At 42.8% G+C, this 23,969-nt stretch overlaps 1 protein-coding gene across 7 annotated transcripts in view; it reads left to right on the top strand.

The window, feature by feature from the left end:
- Positions 1-23,136, top strand: part of MCTP2 (multiple C2 and transmembrane domain containing 2) — a 120,377-nt gene extending 97,241 nt beyond the window's left edge. For all 7 annotated transcript variants that reach the window (XM_081171089.1, XM_081171088.1, XM_081171090.1 and 4 more), the window contains 5 exons: positions 4,355-4,396; positions 12,577-12,686; positions 15,994-16,103; positions 17,125-17,222; positions 19,840-23,136. In XM_081171089.1, the coding sequence (XP_081027215.1) occupies positions 4,355-4,396; positions 12,577-12,686; positions 15,994-16,103; positions 17,125-17,222; positions 19,840-19,908 (429 nt within the window). In that variant the 3' untranslated portion in view covers positions 19,909-23,136. The remainder of the gene's footprint in view (positions 1-4,354; positions 4,397-12,576; positions 12,687-15,993; positions 16,104-17,124; positions 17,223-19,839) is intronic.
- Positions 23,137-23,969: the final 833 nt, after the last annotated feature.

The following is a 23,969-nucleotide window of genomic DNA, read 5'->3' as shown; positions in this document are numbered from 1 at the left end:
GCTTTTATTACATCTGGAAAATTGAAGTTTTACTCTCTAGGTGGAATTTGGGACAAACAAGTCATTATCGAATGCAAAAGGGATAGGTTTGTATTGGGTTTTTATGGGGGATAAAATGGTATAGTGAAATCCAGCAAACCTGATGATGGCTGAGGACACAGAGTTAAAAACAACCCCTCTCCATCACTCATTCTCTGACGACACATTGCTGTCCCACTGAAATCCCAAGGATTCTGTCGACTGATGCTAAGCGGGTGATGGATGTTGCGATTTGCCATTCGTCTTGTTGAGCACACTATTTTTCTTTACAGCCTCCCGTTCCCCATCACATACTATTTTCAAAAGTTCATTTTAGGAGGGTTCATAGGAACCTTCTTACGCCATTGAAAGCATGAGTGAGGGGCTGGAGTGGGGGTTCACACTGGTTAGCCATGCCCACTTTCAGGGACTGTGTGAAAGGGACCTACATGAGGGGAAATCCCAATTAGCCTAGGCTGATTCCCTCTCACATACGGGAGACCTTGCGCATGTAAGCATGCCATTTACACTGTGTAAATGGTCTCGTCACCTCACTTCAAAAAGGATATTGTGGAGCTGGAAAAGGGTTGGAAAAGGGCAAATGATCCAGGGAAAGGAGCAACTTCCCTGTGAAGAAATGCTATGACATTTGGGGCTTTCTAGTTTAGAGAAGTAGCAAGTAAGAAGTGACACGATAGTAGTGTGCAAAATTACGTACGGTGTGGTAAAAGTGGATAGAGAAAAGTTTTCTCCCTCTCTTATAACAATAGAATTCATGGACATCCAATGAAACCGAACTTTGAGGGATTCAAGACAGACACACACAAAAAGTATTTCTTTGCACAGGGCATAGTTAAATTATGGAATTTGCTTCCACAAGGGCCGGTGATGGCTTTAAAAGAGGATTTGACAAATTCATGGAAGATGGGATTCATGGATAGGGAAAGGTATTTCTCCCTTGTGATACTTGAATTCAAGGCCACCCAATGAGCTGCATTTTGGAAGATTCAGAACAGACAAAAGAAAGTGCATTGTTAAACTATGGAATTTGCTCCCACAATAGGCAGCCTTGGCCACCAGCCTAAATGTATTTTACGGGAAATTAGACAGATTTATGGGAGATAAAGCTATCAATAGCTACTAGCCAAGATGGCTATGTTCTACCTCCACTTTCAGTATGATTATGAGTGCCACTTGCTGGGGAGCACAACTGTGGAGAGTCCTGTTGTACTCAAATTCTGCTTTCAAGGCTTCCCATGGGCATCTGGTTGGCCACTGTGAGAAGAGGATGCTGGACTTGATGGGCCATTGGCCTGTTCCAGGAGGGGTATTCCTGTGTACACTTGTATGCACCTAGGGGCATTTCATACTCCCTCCAAACCTGCAGGCAGCTGGGTGCATTGTCAGTGCACTGATACATCCATAACACGACCCCATGACTTCCTTTTGATTCCAGATGTCACCATTCCCAACCCTTCACCAGCTTCTCCACAAGAATATCTTGAGGGGCTTTGTCCAAAGCCTTGCTTAAATCAAGATACATTGCATCCGCAGCATTCCCCTGATCCACCAAGCTTTTTAACTCTATCAAAATTTTTTAAAAGAGTGATCTGGAATGACTTGCTTTTCAGAAACCCGTGCAGGCTCTTAGTAATCATGACATCCCTTTTTAACTGATCCCACACAACTCTTTAATTTTCTGTTTCTGGACCTTTCCTGCTATTAGCATCAAGCTGACCAGCTGGAAGTTGCCTGTGTCCTCTTTCTCCCACTTTTTGAAGATGGGGACAACATTTGCCCACCTCCACTCCATAGAATTCCCTAAGAATTCTCTTAAGATTATAGACAGAAGCTCTACAATTGCATTTGCAAGTTCCTTTAGTACCCTTGGTTGCAGTTCATCAGGCACTGGATATTTGAATCCATTCAAAGTAGCCAGCTGTTCTTTTACCACCTCTTTTTTCTGTTTTGGGCTCCCTCTCTGCATCATTTATTTTATTATCACCCGGTTGGGCACTATTTTTTCTTTTGGAAGAAGGCAGAGAGAAAGTAGGTATTGAGCACTTTCATTTGCTTTCCATCACCCAATATTCTCCATCTTCTCCACACAAAGAACACAATATTTTTGTTCTTTCTCTTGCTTCGAACATAGCCAAGAAAAAACATTTATTATTATTTTTAACCTCTCTTGTAAGTCTGAGCTCATTCTGAGCTTGAGCCTACCAGACCTTCTCCCTGCTTGTTTATACTCTTCCTTCATGAGACACCTCTTCTTCCATTTCTTATACATGCCCTTCTTAACTCTAAGCTCATCTGTAAGCTCATTTTGCAACCACACCAGTTTCTTTAGATGCATCCCACTTTTCTTTCTTGTTGGAATTGTTTGAGATTGTGCCTTCAGTATCTCACCTTTAAGAAACCCCCATCTACCATGGACTCCCTTCTCTTTGAGTATTTCTGACTGTGGAATCTAACCCAGCTTTTTGATGTCCGCTTTCTAGAAGTCCAAAGTGGATGTCCGACTACACTTGGCTTTCCTTTTCCTCTGTATAGGAGGACGTGTATAGGAGGACGTCCCAAAGGGACGTGGTCGCTTCTTCTCAAGGTCCTCACTACTTCCACCTTATTGACCAGTTCTTCCCTGTTGGTGAGGATCAGGTCCAAGATCATCAATCTCATTGTTGCTTCTTCCACCTTCTGGAAAATGGAACGCAAGTTGAATCTTTTCAAAAGCTTAGTCCTGTGCCCCAAAAATGGATTTTATTTTATTTTATTTACCAACTCAACTTTTAATTCTGCACTTCAACATTTCCTCCAATCCACTGATTGTATTTAAAAATAAATAAATAAATCTGCCTATTCAAAAGAAATGTTCCTTCTGACCTGGAGAATCTTTTTTTTATGTGTTGCTAGCAAAGAACCTGTGTTGAAATGCCTGTTACCCCTACACTTCAATCATAACCTTTCCCCCACCGCCCCTCCCATTTTTCTTAGCAAGTGGAGTGATAATGCTGTATAGAATTTTGTATCTGATTCTTAAGATTGATTATGTGTGTGCTAATGTATTTTCTGCCCCCTAATGTTTCGGTAATGGCCCTAAAGGGAGCGAACAGCCATTGAAACAAGCAATGAGAATAGAATAAACTGAGTGTAGAAGAATTCTCAGCCTTGACATTCCAACTGGTTCATTTGTCAGAGGAAGAACAAAGCTGCTTACCGAGAGTAGAACTTGGCAATGGATTAAAATAGCATTAAAAAAAGAAAAAAAACAAGAATTGAACCTTCTTGCCTTTAGAATGGTTCGGCTTGCATCTGCTGCTGATAGCTTTGTTCCAACATAAAAGTGTGTCATGGTTGAGAGTTATTTCTGTTACCGTTTTCTGAACATGGACCAAAGGATGGGACGAGTCCTTGAGGATTAAACAGCAATTGTTTTAAAATGTCATAATCCAAGGTCTTAATTATTAATTTTTTAAAAGCAAGTTGCGACTCTGGAATTACACTATGTTGTGTGGAGAAAGAAATCAAATGAATTGATGATTACCAACCATTTTTGATTAGCCATTATTGATGGACCATTATAAAGACATTGAGCTTTATCTAAGCGGGGTTTACTCAGAGCAGAGCTACTGAAAGTAATAAACCCAAGTTAATTGATTTCAAGGGTCAACTTGGAGCAGGACTGACATTGGATACAACACTTCACACTAATAGCAAGCCTAGTTGAGCGAATGCCGACAGCAGTGTTAGGGAGCCTGTGATCCTCCAAATGTGTTGGACTCTCCAACTTCCATCAGCCCCAGCCAGGCTGGCCAGTAATCATGGAGGATGGGAATTGTAACTAAGCAACATCTAGAGGGCTACTTGTTACCTAGTCTGGACCTATAGCACTAGAGTCAAAATGCAACTGGTGATGATCATGGCTACTAACCATGATGGCTCTGCTCTGCTTCTATGGTTGGCAACAGTAATGCTTCTGAATGCCATTTGCTGGAAACCACATGGTGCTCTGGCCCTGCTTGTGGGTTTCCCACAGGCCTCTGGGTGGCCACTGTGAGAACAGGATGCTGGATTAGATGAGCTTTTGGCCTGATCCAGTGGGCTCTTCTCATGTTCTCAGTTGCCAGGGAGCAAAAAGCAGGAAAGGGCTAGTTGCCTTTATATATTGTTTATGGGATCCCATAGACATCCAGTTTGACCACAGTGGAATGATAGACTTGATTCACCTTTGGGCTGATCCAGCAGGGTTCCCCTTAAATGTTTAAATAAATAGAATGATATTAATTATGCTAAGCACTTTGGAATTTGGATTAATTTTCTGTTTTGTTTTTTTAAGGACTGCATTGATGTAGAGGAGGATGAAGATGACGATGACAAGGTAAGATGCAATATAGAGCAGATTGGATAAAAGCAAGTGCCACGTCTTCATTGCTGAATCCATTCAGGGCACTTCTAAGTTGTCATTGTTTTCAGTTGAGATTCGTTCACAACATGGCAAAGGAAAGTAGCAGGGAAAAGCACAAAAAAGTGTGGGATGATGCTTGATGCAACATCATTTCATTTCCCCACACACAAACCACAATGAATGCTCACTAAACAGCCTGTGTTGTCTAATCTCTCCACTGACAAATTGGGAAGAATACTCATAAAACAGGTCATCTGGAAGTGACCTCAGTCCCATTTCTGTAGCCATCAACTTTTTTAAAAAAAGCCCAAAATTAATATTATAGGGTTATAGCCAACTGTATTTTACTCGAAGTAGACTCACCAAAATTATTGGACCTAAGTTAGGAATGTCTGTTAACTTCAATGGGTGGTATTCAATGCTTGTCCTGCTCAGAGTAGACCCATTGAAGCTAGTAGACAGGACTAACGTTCATTTATTTTAATGGGTCTGTTCTGAGTAGGACTTGAATATTACTTATTGTGTTTCACCCCACAAAATACACACTTTTGTTCACATTTTATCCTAAAATGTACACTTTAGCCTCATAGACTTTTTTTTTGGAGCCAAGAACTGTCTCGTAAATTTCAGAGAATTGCGAAACTGCAAGACAATTGTGTTCCATCCAGGAAGCACAAATCAGGTTGTTCCATTTAAAAACAAAGACCAAACTACGTCTTCAAGTATCTCTAACACACATACAGAGAGTGGCAGCCATGTTGGTCTATTGGGACAGCGGGGAATCTGTAAAGAGATGGTGAATCAATATTTTGATTCCTGGGTTGGGGAACTGGATCAGACCAGCCGGCCAGATCCCAACATCCCCTAACCTCCACAAACCACTTTGACAGGGGGGCAGGCCCTACCCTACCTTCTTAAAGTAGCATTCACACCATTGCTAGATGTATGAATGGCATCATTTCAGCCCTGGAATCTTTGCTAGCCATTTAGATTTTCAAGGACAGTGCTTTAGAAGAGTACTGGTGAGGTCCAAGCATACTGCTTGTTGCACAGAAACATTGGGATAATTATTACATTTTAGTATTGTGTCACCGAAACACACAAAAGCAAACTTTCTAAAATACATCCCACCCCGCAATGAAATGACTCCTAAAACTTGGAAAAGCTGTTGGCTGGGATCTGACACAGAAGGTCATGGTTTCTATCAAACGTGTGCGTGTTTTATCAAAAGTATACAGAGAAAAGAGGGGGAGAGGGAGCTTTCTTGGATTCTGTTGCATGTCAGACATAACAGACCTCGCTTCTGGGAATTGTAACACACCCTCGGAGACTAACTGTTTACGACTTAGAAACACATAGACACTTAGTTCAAAAACAGAAGAGCAGATTAACTCCCTTCCATCTGAATGATCAATCTTTAAAAATGGAAGGGCTGAGCTTCCAGCTCTCCCTTTTCCAACAGAGGAGACAGCAGCAGAAGATAACAGTGGTTCATTCCCAGGGCACTTTTCCTTTCTTGAATGCTCGCTCCATAGCATTGCCATTTTAAATGTATATTTCAACTTCTTACATAAAATTGTAAGAGCTCTGAAACTCTGCTTCTACAACAAGGACTGCATACACACAGAGGGTCTTTTTTTAAAAAAAGATAATTTATATATATAACATGGATGGCTCTTATGGATCTATACACATTATCCAAATTTCCAGCTGTAATGTCCTGGGGACAGTACAAAAATGTTTTTTATTTGACACAGACAGTTGTTGCCAAGGAAGAATGTTGTTCAAGCTGTACTGTTCAGGATAGTAAAGGTAAAGGGGCCCCTGACCATTAGGTCCAGTCATGGCCAACTCTGGGGTTGCGGTGCTCATCTCACTTTATTGGCTGAGGGAGCCGATGTACAGCTTCCGAGTCATGTGGCCAGCATGACTAAGCCGCTTCTGGCGAACCAGAGCAGCACATGGAAACGCTGTTTACCTTCCCACCGGAGTATTCATCTACTTGCACTTTGAGGGGCTTTCGAACTGCTAGGTTGGCAGGAGCAGGGACTGAGGAACGGGAGCTCACCCTGTTGCGGGGATTCGAACCGCCGACCTTCTGATCGGCAAGTCCTAGGCTCTGTGGTTTAACCCACAGTGCCACCCACATTCAGGATAGACGTATCTGCAAAGATACTTTGGAGAGTGTATCCTCAAGACCAGTTTCGTAACAAACAGCTACCATATTGCATAAAATTTATCTGGCTTTTCTGTTCCTTTTTTCACTTTTGAGTTGTGAATTATTTTCTCAGCCATGGCTGAACACCAAATATTTTTACACTGTAACTCCAAGGGTAGTCCTTGTAAGGCCTTCCAGGTATGAGCCATAGCTTGTTGAGTGACCATACAGTCTTAACATGTCCCTGTATCATTCAATATCCTTGTAGGAGCCAAGTGTTCATGAGCTCTAGTGCTTTGTGTTTGCTCTGTGTTTGTTCAGTGAGAGAGAATGTTTGATTTTTCAGCTTTTTCATGTGAGTTCTGGACTCCGGTCTTGAGTCAGACACAGCTGCCTGCCAAGGAAGCTTTAAAAAAGGCTCGAGGGAACTGAGCTGGTCCTGAGGTATCGACTCACATAGCATAGCTCAAAGAAGGCCTTGATCCTTGGGTCTGGAAGAGCACCTCTGAGTTTATCTGACTAAGCACCAGCTCCTGCAGCAACATATAATCTCTGTAAACTGAAGATGAGGCAGAATATATTTTGGGTAACCCTCCCCATTTGGCCCAGAGCATTTGGCCACATCCACATCATACATTTAAAGCACTATGCTACTGCTGTAAAAAATCATGGGCTTCTCCCCAAAGAATCCTGGGAAGTATAGTTTCTTGAGGGTGTTGGAAGTTGTTAGGAGACCCAAATTCCCCTCTTGGAACTACAGTTTGCCAAGCTCCCTGGGAAGAGGGACTGATGGTTAAACCACTCTGGAAATTATCACTCTAGAAGGGGAAAGGCACAGCCCCCAACTCACAGCCCCCAACCCACTTCAACCTTTGTTTCTACCTACCATTGGTGTGAGGCTCTTGGAAAACATTCTGGGGGGGGGGGGAGGAGGTAACCCTTGGTTCCCAACCCCTGCACTAGACCATCTGTATCAGGGTGCCACCAATGCTTTGAGGCCTGTGGGCGTATTTGGAATTTTGAGAGTGCTATAGCACACCATCCCCTCTTGTAAGGTGAAATTTACACCCATTGATATGCCCATTTTTGCCTGCACCCACCACTGGTTTGTGCTCCCCCACCAAAAGTTGCCCAGAAGAGAATGTGACCCTCAGGCTGAAAGAAGCACCTCCCAGCCCTTTGCTAATTAATATTTTGTCCCCTGCCAACCAATGGCAGTCTGACCTATGGCCTGTTTTAGACATTTCCATAGAAAAAGTTTTTCATCCATCCCTATGTGTGGGGGATATTTAGTATCTTGTAGTAAAGCTGAGGGATATGGGTGGCACTGTGGGTTAAACCACAGAGCCTAGGACTTGCCAATCAGAAGGTCGGCAGTTCGAATCCCCGCGACAGGGTGATCTCCCGTTGCTTGGTTCCTGCTCTTGCCCACCTAGCAGTTCAAAAGCACGTCAAAGTGCAAGTAGATAAATAGGTGGGAAAGTAAACAGCGTTTCCGTGCGCTGCTCTGGTTCGCCAGAAGCGGCTTAGTCATGCTGGCCACAAGACCCAGAAGCTGTACGCCGGTTCCCTCGGCCAATAAAGCGAAATGAGCACCACAACCCCAGAGTTGGTCATGACTGGACCTAATGGTCAGGGGTCCCTTTACCTTTTCTAAAGCTGAACAATAGGAATCCTAGGGCAACTTACAGTGAAAATGTTAGAAAACTATAAAGCAAATATATTACATACCAGATACCAATTAAACAACCTAAACATTTTCATGTTGGCCGGGGAAGTTTATTTAAGCATACATTAAAAAGCTGATTGCATTGATCAGTTTTCAACCTGTCATCTAATTTGCTTGAGCTTCATCCAAACTTCCTGGGGATATGGGCAAGGGAACGCCAACCCACAGTCCAGCTTCACTTACAAAACCAGAATAACTTCTTAGCTTTGACTTCCCAAAAGGGGATAGGAGTGCCCCTCAGCTGGAGGACAGTGCTGAGTTTTCGTCCATCCTATATAAAGCAGCAAATTGGATTTTAGTGTCATTTCTCATTTTCCCGATCTTAAATTTGCCTTTCTTCAGGAGACTTGAGCACAAAACCACCTGATACTGTAAAATCAGCTCCAGAAGCTTTTGGATCTAAATTCAAAAGGCCACTGATATTGAAGGACATAACTCACTTAGCCCACTAATTTCATTGGGTCTATTCTGAGTAAAATTTAGCTGGATACAACCTATACTTTTCTTGGTGGGTGTGGCCAACTTAGCCTTTCATTGCTGATGGTTGTCTTGAACTTTCATCTACATCAAGCGGAATCAAGTGGAATTTTCTTTAATTGAGACTTGAGAAACTGTGTTTATGATGTCACCGAGATACACCCTGTATTGAATGATCCCTGGCTGTAGCATAACTTTTTCTTTACCAAAACAACAACTACCAAATATTGAAATCTGTTAAAACTACCATTGTGCCTTACACTCCAACTTGAGTTGTTTGGAAGCTACTCTCAGTATGGCTGTCCAGCCATAGGCCCAATTAACCCTCTCACCAAAGTCTTTGATCCATCCTGTTTTCCTGGTGGAGCCTGTACAGATAACCCCAATTTTCTCTGCTTCCTGTTCTCCAGGGGGCTAGCTCTGCAGAGGCTCATTTTATTTATTAAATATATTTTTAGACAGCTTTGCAGGCAATGTGCATAACCCTGTCTCTAGGGTCAGAGGTGCTGAAAGTGGGACACACTGTTGCACAATGTCACAAAACCTTGGCCTCTTGGAGTGAACACCCAGCGTGTTCATTGTAAGCGATTGGGTGATGGGTGCTTGACAAACGTTAGATGTTGAACATTTTGGCCTCCCTTGGGCAAGAGCTACACATCTTATTCATTTTCCAAGTTCAAGCTGAGGTGAATTACTCAGACACAAAAGCCTTTAAATTCCGACTCTGTTCAACTTTCCTCCACCCCTCCCTTAGTTCTTTTTCTCTGACATGCTTAATCTTCACCAAGACCCTCTTTTGTAGTTTTGCTTAAGCAATTAATGGAGAAGCAAGGTCTTTTCTTAGCTCAGAATATGCAGGGAAGATTTTAAGCAACACACTGATCATGTAATTAATTCTCAGTTGTAAATTCATTTTGATGGTTTTAATGCTTTCCCAGAGGAAGAGGGCTGCCTTTATTCTACACCGAGTAGCACAGCCGGGTGAGAAACAGTTGAAGTAAGAAAGGGGCTGTGAAGAAAAAGGGGTCTCCCTCTGCTTAGTTCAGGATGAGAAGGAAAGGTTGAGAGGACAGATTTGTCATACAGGCAGGGAATTTTCGCCTTAATTTTAAACAAAGGCTTCTGAGCGCAGAGTATCAAGTCACTGATGCCCATCTGTGTGTGTTTCTTCAGTGAGCCAGTTAGAAATTAGCTTAAGAGGACCACGTTGCCAAAGAAGTTGCAATCAAAATAATAATATTCACCAAAAGAAGTGGAATGCAGAACAACTGGAGTGAAATGGATTGTTCAATACAATGCAGCCTCGGGACTCTTACCAAAATGTACGTTGTGTGAAGCTGCCCTGGTATCTAGTCCAGAAGCTTCAACTAGTGCAGAACGCAGTAGACAGACTGCTCAAAGGGGCAGGTTACTGACAATGGGCTACTCCACTGTTGACACAGCTGCACTGTTTGCCGATTTGCTATTGGGTCTGGTTCAAGGTTCTTGTGTTAATTCACAAAGCTCTAAACAAGTTGGACCCAAAGTATCTTAAGGAACGCATAATTCCTTATGCTCCACTTCAACCACTGATTTCCTCTGATGAGGCACTTCTTGTGGTTTCCTACACCCCTAAGGTTCAGTCAACCTTTGTTAGGAGCCAAGTGTGGCAGGCCCTGCCCTGTAGAAGTCCCTACCCATAGCCACTGGAGAGGATTCATCTGTGTCTTCTTTTAGAACTTCTCTGAAAACTATAGTTTTGACATGCCTTTGCAATATTCTTTTTCTTTTTAAGAACGGTATAATTTATGTTGTATACTGCCTTGTTATACTTGCATGAAAGTGCAAATTATAAATGCTTAGGTAAATAAGTAAAATGCAGTGTAATCCAAGAAAAGACAGGCAAGCCCATAGGCTTAAACTTTCCCCTGCCTAATCATGTACAAATATGAGGCTTGTGTCCAATTTTAAAAGTGTATGGGAGACAGATCTTCAGTCTTGCAGCTTATTTCTAGCCCCTAGACCAGAGCTTTCCAAACTTTTCATGTTGGAGACACACTTTTTAGACATGCATCATTTCTTGACACAATAATTATGTTTATTAGCAAACCAGAGGTTAAACTAACCCCTTTCCAGCCCCAGGAGAAGCACGGAGAGCATTCACGCGACACACCTACATACTGCAGCCGACACACTAATGTGTTACAGCACACAGTTTGGAAATCTCCACCCTAGGCCTCTACTAGGAGAGCAGAGTGGTCATATAAGAATACAGTAGTTTCCCACCACTTTATAGTTTAGGCCAGAAGCTAACCCAGATTAACCAGCAGTCTACTCATTTGTTCACTGGATTTCTTAGCCCTTGTTATGTTATATACAGATTGATAGAGACAGATGTAGATTCATATGGCTATTAATATAGATACGGACCCCCATATGACTCTTAGGATGTCCTTCAGCATAAATCAGTAACTTCATTTTAACTTGATCTCTGAGTTGCAGGCAGTCCAGATAGTCTGCAACAAGAAGATTTAATGTTGTGTTTGCTAAAGTGTGTCATCACCACATTTTTGTAGCACAATCTAAGATGTGTAAACAAAGTCAGCAGGATGCATATCCAGCTGCCAGATGATATTCTTCACAGTTCCAGGTTGCAAGATCAGGCTTGCCCTGGAATATCTTGGTATTTTGTGTGTGTGTTTTAAATTCTGTTGCCATGAAGAATTGGCCAGAAGTTAGAGAGAGCCAGACAAAGCACTGGGTGACCCTGCTAGATTTTTAAGCATAGGCCTCACTATGTGCTGTGTGCTGTGACCTGTGCCAAGACAGGAGAAGGCTACATGGAGCTACATGCTGGCAAACACATGTGCCCAAAACTGTGTGTACAGAGATAACATCTGGGGAGGGAAGCATTTGTAGGGAACAAACAATGGTTGGGAGGGTTAAGCATCCCCATCCATCTGCTAGGATGGTCTTAAGGGGAAAACACATGGATGAGCAGCCTGTGTTTGCCTTGTAGTGTATAGTTTGAGGTAGCCAGTGTTGTGTCCTGGGTATCCTGGGTGACAATTCCCATCGTCCCTGACTAGCTGGAGCTGATGGGAATTGTGGCCTGCCATATGTAGAGGACACCATATTGCCAATCCTTGGTTTATTTCCATCCTCAGTGATATGGCTGTGTGGACTGTTGCTGATGGAAGTTGTAGTTCAAAACATCTAGAGGGGCCCCAGATTGGGGGAGCCTGTTTCAAAGGATCAGTGGCGTAGCATGGGGGGTGCAGGGGGGGGGCGGCCGCACCGGGCACAACATCTGGGGGTTAGGGTTAGGGGGCACAAATCCACGGGTTAGGGGGCACAAATCCACGGGTTAGGGGGTGCAAATTACTTGCCTTGCCCCGGGTGCTGACAACCCACGCTACGCCACTGCAAAGGATATGAATTTCTGAAAACGTCTCTTTCTCTGCTATATTTTGCCTCTCTTATAAGCAGCTTTGCAGTTCCAAGAACTTTCAAGTGACCTGAAGGAACCTTCCACCAAAGTGCTAAAAGCAGAAGTGTAGGTTTCTGTTGTTTTAAGTCTTGAAATAGAATATTCATAATGAATACCATAGGTTTCCAGGTTACCTCTCCAGACGGTTTGAGCGCCTGAATTTCAAACTTTGCTGTGCTGAAAGATATTACCAAACATCTTACAATAATCTTCCTACAACCCACATTGTCTGGGACAATTTTAGGACATACAAACCTTATGCATTTGTGTTTTTCTTTTCTCCCCCACCCCCTTGCCTTTCTTTTCCTTAATCCTCCCAGGAATCTGATAAAAAAGGCTTGATAGAAAGAATCCACATGGTTCAAGACATTGTTATAACAGTCCAAACACTTTTGGAGGAAATCGCATCTTTTGCAGAGAGGATAAAGAAGTAAGTGAAAGTGTTGCTCCCATGCTCTGAAATGTTTCTGAATGCCATGACTGAAAACAAAAGATTGAACTGGGAAGTGCTGGAAGCAAATCTCAAATGGCAGAAAGCTCATTTATTACACTGTGTTTTCAGTTCACTGGTGACGACACCCATCGTTGTAACAATTCATTCATTTCTCTTTCGGTCTCTTTCATGCAAATTATGCATGGAAGCTTCTGAAAAAGCATGCTTTGGTTTATCTCTGGACATTGTTTCCAGCCTCTCTGGAAATTGTTTTGAGACCTGTGCTCATGGATTTTCCAAAACTACCTGTCTCTCCCTTCCCTTCAGCAGAGGAGCACAAAATGATATAGCAGTAAGCTCCAACATTGCCTTCCTTGCCGCATCATTATCAATAGGGGCAGCTGATCTGTGTAAGTATGTTGTGTGTGTTCACTGGCACTACCTTAGCTCTGCAAATCTCATCCTCTGTAAAAAAATACCCTGTTCCAGAAGCAACTAAAGGCTTTATTTGGGAAACTAAGACAAGGCGGAGTCCCTTAGACTGATTTCAGGATAGTTCAGATGAACTGAGACCAAATTATTGTCTTGCACTTCTGAAATGCTATCTCATGCCTGCACAGGCCTGGTTCCTAACAGTGACATCCCTCTGACCTTCCCTTGTGTTTCTGTGTTACTATTAAACTACTGAGCCCTACTGGAAATGGGAAACAGAAGAAGAGTCTTGCTGACTCGAGCCAAACGCCCAGCCTATCAAGTCCAGCATTCTGTTTGCATAGTGACAAACCATATGTCTCTGGGAAACCCACAAGCGGGACTTAAGTGCAACAGCATGCTCTCTCCACTTGTGATTTCCAACCAGCAACTTGTAATCAGAGGCATGCTTCCTCCAACAGCAGAGGCAGATCATAGCAATCATGCCTGGTAGCTATGCATAGCCTTATCCTCCATGAATTTGTCTTATCTTCTTTTAAAGCCCTCTAAGTTGGTGACCATCAAGTTGGGAGGAAGAGTGAAAAGCAAGCGACTTTGGTTGCGTTTTAGTTACACCTACTAATTTGCTTTAATCCAGGGATGAGGAACCTGGGGTCTTCAGATGTTGCTGGACTACAGCTCCCATCATCCCTGACTTACTCGATGGGGCTGATGGGAGTTAGACTCCAACCATATTTGGAGGGCTACAGGTTGTCCACCCCTGTTTTAATTCTTTACATATATACCATCCCACATTTTTTCCAAGGATCTCAGAACATCTTACGTATGGTTCCCACTCAGTCTGTCATCCTTCCAATTTACAGCTTCCAGTCCTGCTTAGCTTCAGTGGCAAAACTGTGTAATATACACTGGGCCACTCTCTGGCATGTCTTATCCCCCAAGAAGCAAAGAGTGATTACATCTTCTCTCTCTCTCATGCACTGGCACAACTGTGTGACCTTCCTCTTTGAAACACACAAATTGAGGCTTGTCAACAGTTCCGCTCTTTAAAAGAACAGCCGTGTGGGGTCTAAAAATGCAACAGATCCATGTGTGTTGTTATTCTGCAACATCTGTCCCAGCTGTGCGGGAAATGGCCATGGGATGGCCTTGCCTGTGAACAGAGGGCTGTGTTCTCCTTGCAGCTGGATGGCAGGAAGGCTTGGGACGCCGGGTGACCCATATTCATTTTGATTACAATGATCCCTAAGAACTCACTGGGGCATTAATATGGCTGCCATCTCTAATCCTCCAGGAATCCCATTGTAACTCAATATTAAAGTTGCTAGGGACTGAGAGGGAAGGGGGAGAAGTCCACCAGTGTGGTTTTAGCGAGTGTCATGACGGTTTGGATAAGCGCTTCCATCTGCATAACCCTTCCTATCAAAGGGATCTTTAAATAGCTCTGTTCTGTTGGGGTTGGCAGACTTAAAAATATTTTCCATGTGTTTGTGGGCAAGTACGCTTTACCCCCTGCTTTAATTCAAATTGTAAGGCCTTCATTGAAGCTGAGAGAGGCATTATTTCCTCCCAGGCCCCCACCATACTTCCTTAAACAAAAAAAAGAAATCAATAAAGACAAAGTGTTCTTCATGACTCAATTGGTGCTCCTCCATTTCAGCACATCTGATTGCACCAACATCAAGCTTTGAAGATGTTTACATTGCATCCCTGTCTGGCTCTTGGGACTCTCCCTAGGAGATTCCCCCTTCCCAAGATACACCTCTCACCAGGCTCTCCCTACACCAGGAGCAGGGAACCTTTGACCCTCCAGCTGTTGCTGAATTACAGCTCCCATCATCACTGACAATTGGCCATACTGGCTGGGGCTAAGGGGAGCCCAACTGTATCTGGAGGGCTACTGGGTCAGGCCAATAACCCATATAGTCCAGCATCCTGTTCTCACATTGGCCTACCAGATGCCCCAGTGGGAAGCTCACAAACAGAACCTGAGCAGAAGAGCTCCCCTCTTGCAATTCCCAGCCACTGGTATTCAGAGGCAGCCCCGTCCCATGACACTAAAGCTAGCATATTCCTATCATGGCTCCATAAATTTATCTGTCCCCCCCTTATAAAGCCTTGATTGTGCTTGTACCCCCAGACCAAGTGCCACACATCAAAGCAACTCTCATGGAAACTGATAGAAGCAGGGTCTCCTTCAATTTCCAGCAGGGCTTTTTGCTTAGCTGCTATTGTGGGGTGGAAACAAAGGGTCACTTCCTCTAAGAAAATTCATTGTAAGGGATGGGTTTGCCCTCCTAGCAGCAGTTTTCACTACCGGTAGTAGATTGGTCCCTGCAGAAATGGACCAATGGAGAAGTCATCTCCATCAGAGTTGTGTGAATACAAAAGTGCTCATTCTTTGATGAGTACACAATTAGACTGCTTGGGGTGGGGGAGAGATAACATTGGAGGTGCACATGAAGATGCCACTTTTCCTAGGAAAGTGAAGGTGTTACTTCATGCTTGTTTACTAGGCCATACCTGGAGATGGTAGGGACTTGCCTTAGCGGCAGCTATAACAACTAGATTTAACCCAAATGTGTGAACTGGCCTTGTGTTTGAGTCTGCATGTGGTGCTGTTATCTGTGGTGGCCTTTTCACATCTGCACGTCATTGAGCAAAGCTCTAACATGTGCGATTCAGCTGTATATCTCATTGGTTTCCAAGGAAATGAAAGTCAGAACATGTAGCCTTCACTTTTGCATTCCAGTGGCATTCTCTTGTTGAATGGAATACCATTTGAGTCATGGTTGCATTTGCAAAATGTGAAATATCTGTGAACACTAAACAACAAACTTCTCTCTTCTTGATTTTTCCTGTTTTTCCACAGTACATTCAACTGGACAGTTCCTTTCCTCTCTAGCCTGGCCTGTTTAGTCCTTGCAGTAGTCATGATCACCCTGTATTACATACCACTAAGGTACATCGTTTTAATCTGGGGTAAGTTGGTCATCATACATTTAAAGCACTATGGTACGGAAGGAAGTCAAAGCTCATTTTGAGCAAATAATATAAGTTGTGAATATATGTATTGAACTGAAATGAAATATGGAAAACTCAATAAAAATTATGATAAAAAAATAAAGCACTATGGTACCACTCTGAAGAATGATAGCCTCCCCCTTCAGCTCTGGGAGCTGTAGTTTGTAAGGGCGCTGTGAGTTGGTAGGAGGCCCTTATTCCCCTCACAGACCTACTCTTCCCAGAGTTCCATGGAAAGAGGGACTGCTTGTTAAACCACTCTGGAAATTGTAGCTCTGTATGTTGTCACTGAAATATGCAGTTTTGTGCAGTTTCTCCTTGAATATATGTGGTTTTGTATACCTTATTTGGGCTAGAAAACCCCATCACAAATTCAGAGATGTGTGAATATTGAAGGATAATTGTATTTCAATTCGTATATGGCTTTGGACATTGCAAATTAGGTAGGTCTGCATTAAAAATGTGAATCAAACTGAATTCCTGCCCCCATCCCTAGCCTTGTCAATTACGAATGGCCCATGAATTTAAATTGCTACTCTCCCTAATGAGAATGCACAGAATGGAAGGGGACACTCACAACTTGGTATATTTTGCAATGGGTCATCCCCTCCCCAAGGCCAAAATGTAGCCAGAAATGCCACCCTTAAGTTCTGAGTGATGGCTGTTCTTGCTTCTCTGCTCCCCCCCCTTTTTTTTTTGAACAATGGGACTTTTCATTGCCGAGGCAAGCCGGCTTGCTTTGTAATAAACCTCCCACCACTTCCTTTAAGGAAAGATGTTTGTGAATGATTCCACATGACAGCAACACGTGTCTGGCTTGTCTGTATTTTCGCACTAATTTTTTCTTGTTAAACTCCTCCTCCCTTTCCTGCCTGAGCAAGTAAGGCCTTTTATATAGTGTGATGTGTCTGTTTTATCACTGCCTTTTTTAAAAAAGCAAAAACAAAACCATGTTTTATGTTGGTGTTTTCATTCGCAGGCATAAATAAATTTACTAAGAAGCTTAGAAACCCTTATGCCATTGACAATAATGAGTTGCTCGACTTCCTCTCCAGGGTGCCATCTGATGTTCAAAGGGTAAGTAATAAATGGCTGCGTCCAACAGAGACACCAGCCCAAAGAGCCACCCGGTGCAGCACTGGAGGAACACACGGAAGGGGCATTTGGGCTAGAGGAGATAAGGCATCTGAAGAAACCATAAACCAGGGTGGGAAGGGAAAGGAGGAGGCGGACACAGGAAAAGGGAGGGATGAAAACCTGAATGGAAAGGAATTGTATCCCCCAAAGCGCTCTCTTTCTAAAACGCTCACAGACCCACTTCTCCCAGCCACCTTCGCTCTGATTTTAACATTATTTCGTTTGGGCTTCCCACACTCGAAGCGCCTGCCTCACTCTGTGTCATGGGCAGGGCAGCCCTGAACTGGTGTCTGAATGGTTCAGCAAGACTTTACAACAGTATTGACCCTTAGACACTGTTTAAGTTCTGCTTTAAGCAGCAAAACATCTCTGGCTCCCGGTTTGTTTTAAAAGGCATGTGAACTTGACATCCTTTTATGCCATTTGACGAACAGCTCTTGACCAGAAGCATCAAGGTCCAACAGGCTAGTCATTAGAGGAAACCCTCTGGGCAGACAGAATCCCAGTTTATCTTTGTTTGCTTCTGTCCAGTCTACAAAGTCATTAAGCTTAAGTGTATTTTCTGCTCTCGCTGTCTGCACCAATTCTTTCTTGTAGAAGATGCAGGATTTGTACTGGCGGCATGCATTAATATTTATATACAGAAATAAGTTGCTTTCCTGTTTAGGTTGCATTTCAGGTTTTGCATTTATGAATTTTCCTTGAGTGGTTTCTCTTATCCTTGGTGGCCTTTGAGCAGGGGCAGTGAACCTCAGACCTGGGGGACAAATGTGGCCCTCCAGGCCCTTTTATCTACCCATTTTCCCCAAAGCTTGGACTTCTTGCAATTAGGATGGGGAAATTCACTGGCAAGTGTGTGATAGCTTTTGCCCTGATGCAGCAACATCTAAACTCCCTACCAACCAATCAAAATGAATATTCAATAAACAGGTCATCTGGAAGCACCCTAACAGAGGCAGACAGTTTACCATTGCCTACCTTTTAGAAGACATCTGAAGGCAGCCCTGTTTAGGAAAGTTTTTAATGTTTGAGTCTTAATCGTGTTTTTAATACGCTGTTGGGAGCCACCCAGAGTGGCTGGAGAAAACCAGCCAGATGAGTGACATATTATTATTGTTGTTGTTGTTACCTAGAATTGTTGCATACATTTCCTAATCCTTCCACAAAGACAACATTTTGGGGTGGTTCTTTGTTGCATACATTTCCTAATCCTTCCACAAACACAACATTCGGTGGTGGTTCTGTTTTCGATTTGTTGTTTTTTAAAAAGTGTGGAGCTGGAGAGAGGAAGATGTCATTATTGTGTTTTGACCTGGATAAATTCTAGATGAGTAGCTGTGTAAGTCTGTAGCTGAAGACAGAGAGTCTCGTGACACTTTAATTTAAATGCCAATAAGCTTATTTTTGGAGGAGGTTTTGTACACAGAGGACCACTTCATGAAATTCATGAAGCTAAATATGCATAGACTCAGGTCCAACTGGGTTTGGGAACAACTGTTTTGCAAGGTGAGACCTCCAGGTATATGGCGGTATATTAATTAATTTGCTTAATTAAATATGAAATTTAAAGAGAGTGGTTGTATGCTTTGAAAGAGAGATTCTGTACACAAGTCAATCTGTCAGAGTGAACAAAGTCCAGTCACAAAGGGTCAACAGGACCAGGAACATCCACGTTTAGATACAGTTTGGCTTTACTGTGTCAAACCAAAACTAACTTGTATTAGTGACCTTGTGGCTTGCATTTAATGAAATAAGGTTTTGTTCAGACATCTTGCTTTGGGTTTCCTTTATTGTTATTGTTGAGTATGTTATTGTTGAATATGCTTGAGAGTGATATTCAACCAAATCATTGTGCGGGTGCAAAGATTATCACTAGCACTAATGTATCCCACTTTGCACCCCCACATGTCTGCCCTGCACCACCCCCAAATCTGCTCTGGGGGTTGGGGGAACCCCAGAACAGATTTAGGGGGCCTACAGGGGAAGGGGAAGGGAAGAAAGTTCCATTGCACAGCAATAATTCCTTGTGCTGATGGAACACTTCCCTTAGCACTGCTCTGAATACAGCTGTTTCTCCATAATGGATGGAAGCAAATAAGAAATGATAATTGTAGACACTATGTTGAGTATTGTAAACAAATGTAGACACTATGTGCTCCAAATTCTGAAAGAACTACACACTTACCACATGACATGGTGGGAGGGGGTCCCATTCCTTTATCAAACTCCATGAAAGAGAACTAAAAATAAAATGGAATGAGGCCTTTTCTGCCAAATGCCAAAGTCAGGTGGAAGACCCCTCTCCCCGCCTCCCGCTCAGTTGCATCTCATTAGGAAAAAAAATCTGGTTTTAATATTTTGGTTTTCAAGAAATGATGCATGACTTCTCAAATCCTTCCTGCAATTAATCCCCCATGTTACTGTGTTTAGAAAATGATTCATTACTTTTGAACCTTCCTTAGTTTTTCCCTCGGCTTTTCCTTGGGGAGCCATTAATGCACAGTGTAGTGAGCTTGGGTTACCTTGTTGCAAACGTGACGTCTGTTTGTTTTTACAGGTGCAACGTGCTGAATTGAAACCATACAGTGGCTCTAGTCCCATTAGGAAGAAACGGAGCGCTCTGTAGGATATGAAGCTTGGAATGCGTTGTGCGCATGCACACACACATAGACACACTCCGTTGCAAATGTACACGCAGGATCTCCCCTGCCCTCTCCTGATCAGTCCAGTGCTGTGGTCCCTGTCTTGTGTCCAAGATGTTTCATCTGCAAGACATGCATCAACATATATAGATATAGCTTGTGTATCTGACGCTTTCCCCAAGCACATTGATATGCCCCTGTAAGAACCAAATGAAAACTGGAGAAGCTGGAATGGCTTTCAGTGTGGATTTTGGAGTCGAAACCATACAAGGGACTTCCTCTGATTTTTGTATCATAGAAAAACAATCTCTCTCTTTTTGCTTCGCACAGCAGATCAACAAAGCTGATATGAAATGTTCTGGGTTACTTTACTTTTTAAAACATATCCAGCAGATTGGCATCGAGACAGAAGAAAAGAGTCATTGTTAGGCCAAATGACAGTGTGTAGATGATATTCAACTCTCAATTAGTGAGTCTTTGATGCCCAACTTCGGCTTTAAGCAATGTACAGTTTGAAAAATTGTTCTATCATAATGACGAGAAATTGCTTAGTGCTGTAGCAGTCTCAATTTTTTCTCACCAAGCAGTTGCTGCTGATGTTTATTCATTATAAACTGTTTGTACCTGCTGCTGTTCTTGGGAGGAGTCTTTTGCTGGCAACAGACTTCCTTCAATCAGCCACTCAACAGGAATACCAGAACCAAATCTTCTCTGGACCCTATGGATTTCTGATTTTACCTTCTAAAATTCCATCTTATCGAACACTTTGTCCCTTCCCGCCACACCTTAATCTAAAGACTTGCCAACACTACATATGCAAAGTATTTTTTATAACCTTATATGCATTGATTTGCATCATGCCAAAGGAAATGCTATAAAAAAATGCCTGTGATTTTTTTATTTTTTTTAAATGAGCTATTTTAAAAATGTGCAATCTGGATGGTGGTTGTGTTGCATTATACATTGCTAGTTGCATTTAGAGGACTGAAGTGACTTTTGAGTTCTAGTCTGTCTTGCAAACAGGGGAAATTATGCCTGAAAAGAAGAAGAGAAGAGAACATGGTTGTGGAATCCAGAGTTGTGTGTGCTCATCAAATCCCCTGAACGTATTTTAGTTATTCCTTTGATGCCACGCATTGGTCAAGAGTGGAGATGGTGAAACTTTTCCAGCTAGTGGGCTGGATTCTCAGGTCACTCGACACCCACAGATCATTTTGACAGGTGGGCATGGCTGCAGAACCTGCCAATCACCATGATGTTGGGTGAAGTGCTTCCATTGTCAAGCTGCATGGGCAAAGGCACTGATGACCAGCTGATTGGCAGAGCTCTGTAAGGACCACTGATTAGACTGCAAACTCTACTTCTTTTGCCCATGCAGTTTGTCTTCAAATCATGTGGGTAAAGGCACAGGACTTTGCAACCACTGGCAGTCAGTGGATCAGCCCTTTTTTTTGGTAGGGAGCAAAATCTTTACCTGACCAAAACCTGATCATAAGACAGATGACCATAGTTGAGAAAAAAGCATTGTGGGTGAATTAGGACGCCCTGCTGGGCTTAATTAGGCTCATAGGCTGAAGGTTCCCAATTGCTGGTTCCCAAGAGCAGCCTTTTCCACTCTAGGATGGGTCCCAGGTGTTGTTAGACTACAACCCCTGCTAGAGTTGCCCAGGGACAATGGGAGTTGTAGTTCAGTAATTGAGGACTGTGGTTGAGGAAGGCAAATCTAGAGGCATAGTTCTTGTGTTGTATATGAAAAGGCTATAATGATTCAGTTCCCAGGCAAGCCTTATCCTTCAAGAGGAAAGGCAAGAGGGAACATAACTTTTTAAAAAGTTATTTTTAAAAAACAAAGAACTCTGGTGGGGATGGGGGGAAATGGATTCTGTTTGCCATTAAAGGTGAACCTACCTAATGTGCACTTTCTAAAACAATATGCATACTGAAACACAGGCAGCTTTCAGAATTTGCATTTCTCTGAATACAAAAATGCATATATTAGGGGAAGGTGGGCACATGAGTGCATATATTAATGAAAATAATATACAAAAATGCCTTATACTGGGGAAAATTGTTTGGGAACATGTGTATATTTGTCAAAGCTGCATAGAAAAATGTGTATGTGTATCTATTAGGAGAAACACTGGTGAATAAGGTTTTTTTTTTAAAATTGCAAATTGCTGCTGAAAGTTGGAATCAGAATATAAGATGGTTAAAGCAAGAAAACCAGGATTGACAGATTTACGCATTCCTACATGAGATGGCGGGATGCGGGTGACACTGTGGGTTAAACCACTGAGCCTAGGGCTTGCCGATCAGAAGGTTGGCGGTTCGAATCCCCATGACAGGGTGAGCTCCCGTTGCTCGGTCCCTGCTCCTGCCAACCTAGCAGTTCAAAAGCATGAAGTGCAAGTAGATAAATAGGTACTGCTCTGGCGGGAAGGTAAATGGCATTTCCGTGCGTTGCTCTGGTTTGCCAGAAGCGGTTTAGTCATGCTGGCCACATGACCCAGAAGCTGTACGCCAGCTCCCTCGGCCAGTAAAGCGAGATGAGCACCGCAACCCCAGAGTCATCCTCGACTGGACCTAACGGTCAGGGGTCCCTTTACCTTTACATGAGATGGCAAGTGTGGAATGTAATATCCTTTATGCCCAATATGTGAGATTCCAATGTGGGTTTCTCCTTGACTAGCTTTGGAATACTGGTCTAAATGGGTCTTTCTCTGATCCTGCAAGCCAATTATTCCATCCTTAAGTTCCTGTGAAGCATCGGAGTGAAGCAGGTGAAGGAACATGGCACTGGGATGAGGACAACTCTGGAAAGTTTCTTAGCAGAGGATGATTGAATTCCTTCAGTTGATCCAAGACTGGTTCACTGAAAGCTGGGGGGGGGGGCGTGTTACAAAGACAGCAGGTCTCCAAATCCATATCTGAGAACATTTTTGCCTTGGATAGAAATATCCTGGGTCTTGATATCCATTTGTTATTCCTAGACCCACATGCATAATGCATGCCATGAAAATTCATACCAGATCACCTGATGTTGGATCCACTTGCTTTCCATCAGATGTATCGAGTTACTCTGAGCAGCTTTCTTGGGTTTGGTTTATGGAGATTCCCTTTTTTTATATACAGAAAACATTTTGATGGCACAATAAATATCAACGTGGAATATATTTTATTTCAAAGTAAAGGGTCATCTTCTTCTTTTTGCATGAGTTAAGGGTTTTATTTCATCCAAATCCAGCCAAGATGTGTGTATTTGTGTGTTTGCCTCTATATTTGTGTTCATTTGCAATCTGATCCAGTAGTGCCTTATGGGGGAGAAGCAGAATATGTATGGCTTACTCACTGACTTCAGTAGAGGACCGTTCTCCATTTGTATTCGACTGAAGTGAATGGAGAAGGCTACTGAAATGTAATGTGATGGTAAAACAAATGTAATAATCCTCAGAGAGAATATGCATGGGGAAATATGGGCTTTGTCAGACTGGGGGCATAAATTGAAGGGCAGTGTTTATTTGTTTTTCAAGAAAAGAAAATTCATTTTGAAAAATCCCAAAGCAGCATGAGGTTGAGGGAGTTGCAAACGGGATGTAACTTAAGACATGTCAGTCTAAACATCAAGGAGAGAGAAGTAATCTGGTGAGTTAAATGGACGGGGATAGTACAAGAATGTGGAGGTCCCTAACTCTTATCAGTCTTAAATCATGCATACCCATCTTATAAAAGATGAGTTGCACAGAAACATCCAACAAGGGAAGACCCAGCCATGGTGATAATTCTTCACGTATTTGAAAGAATTGCCATTGGCATTTTTTGTGGATTTCTACTGCAGTTCAGTACTTCTGAATCCTGCTCAAAAACTGTGGCATCCATATTCAAAGTCTGCCAATTTTTTGGGACAAATCTGTGGAGTGTTCCACCTGCAACACAATGGTTTTTTCTTCTTCTTTTTGTGACGATCATACATTCTTGCGATATCTGTGTCCTTGCAAAGCTTTGATGTGAAAATGTTGGTATTTTGGCATCTCTTCAAATTCCATAA

This window comes from Podarcis bocagei (assembly GCF_964188305.1).
Source record: "Podarcis bocagei genome assembly, chromosome: 14".
In the NCBI taxonomy this organism is placed as follows: domain Eukaryota; kingdom Metazoa; phylum Chordata; class Lepidosauria; order Squamata; family Lacertidae; genus Podarcis; species Podarcis bocagei.
Note: the sequence above shows the minus strand (reverse complement) of the source record. Positions and strands in the feature narration are given on the sequence as shown.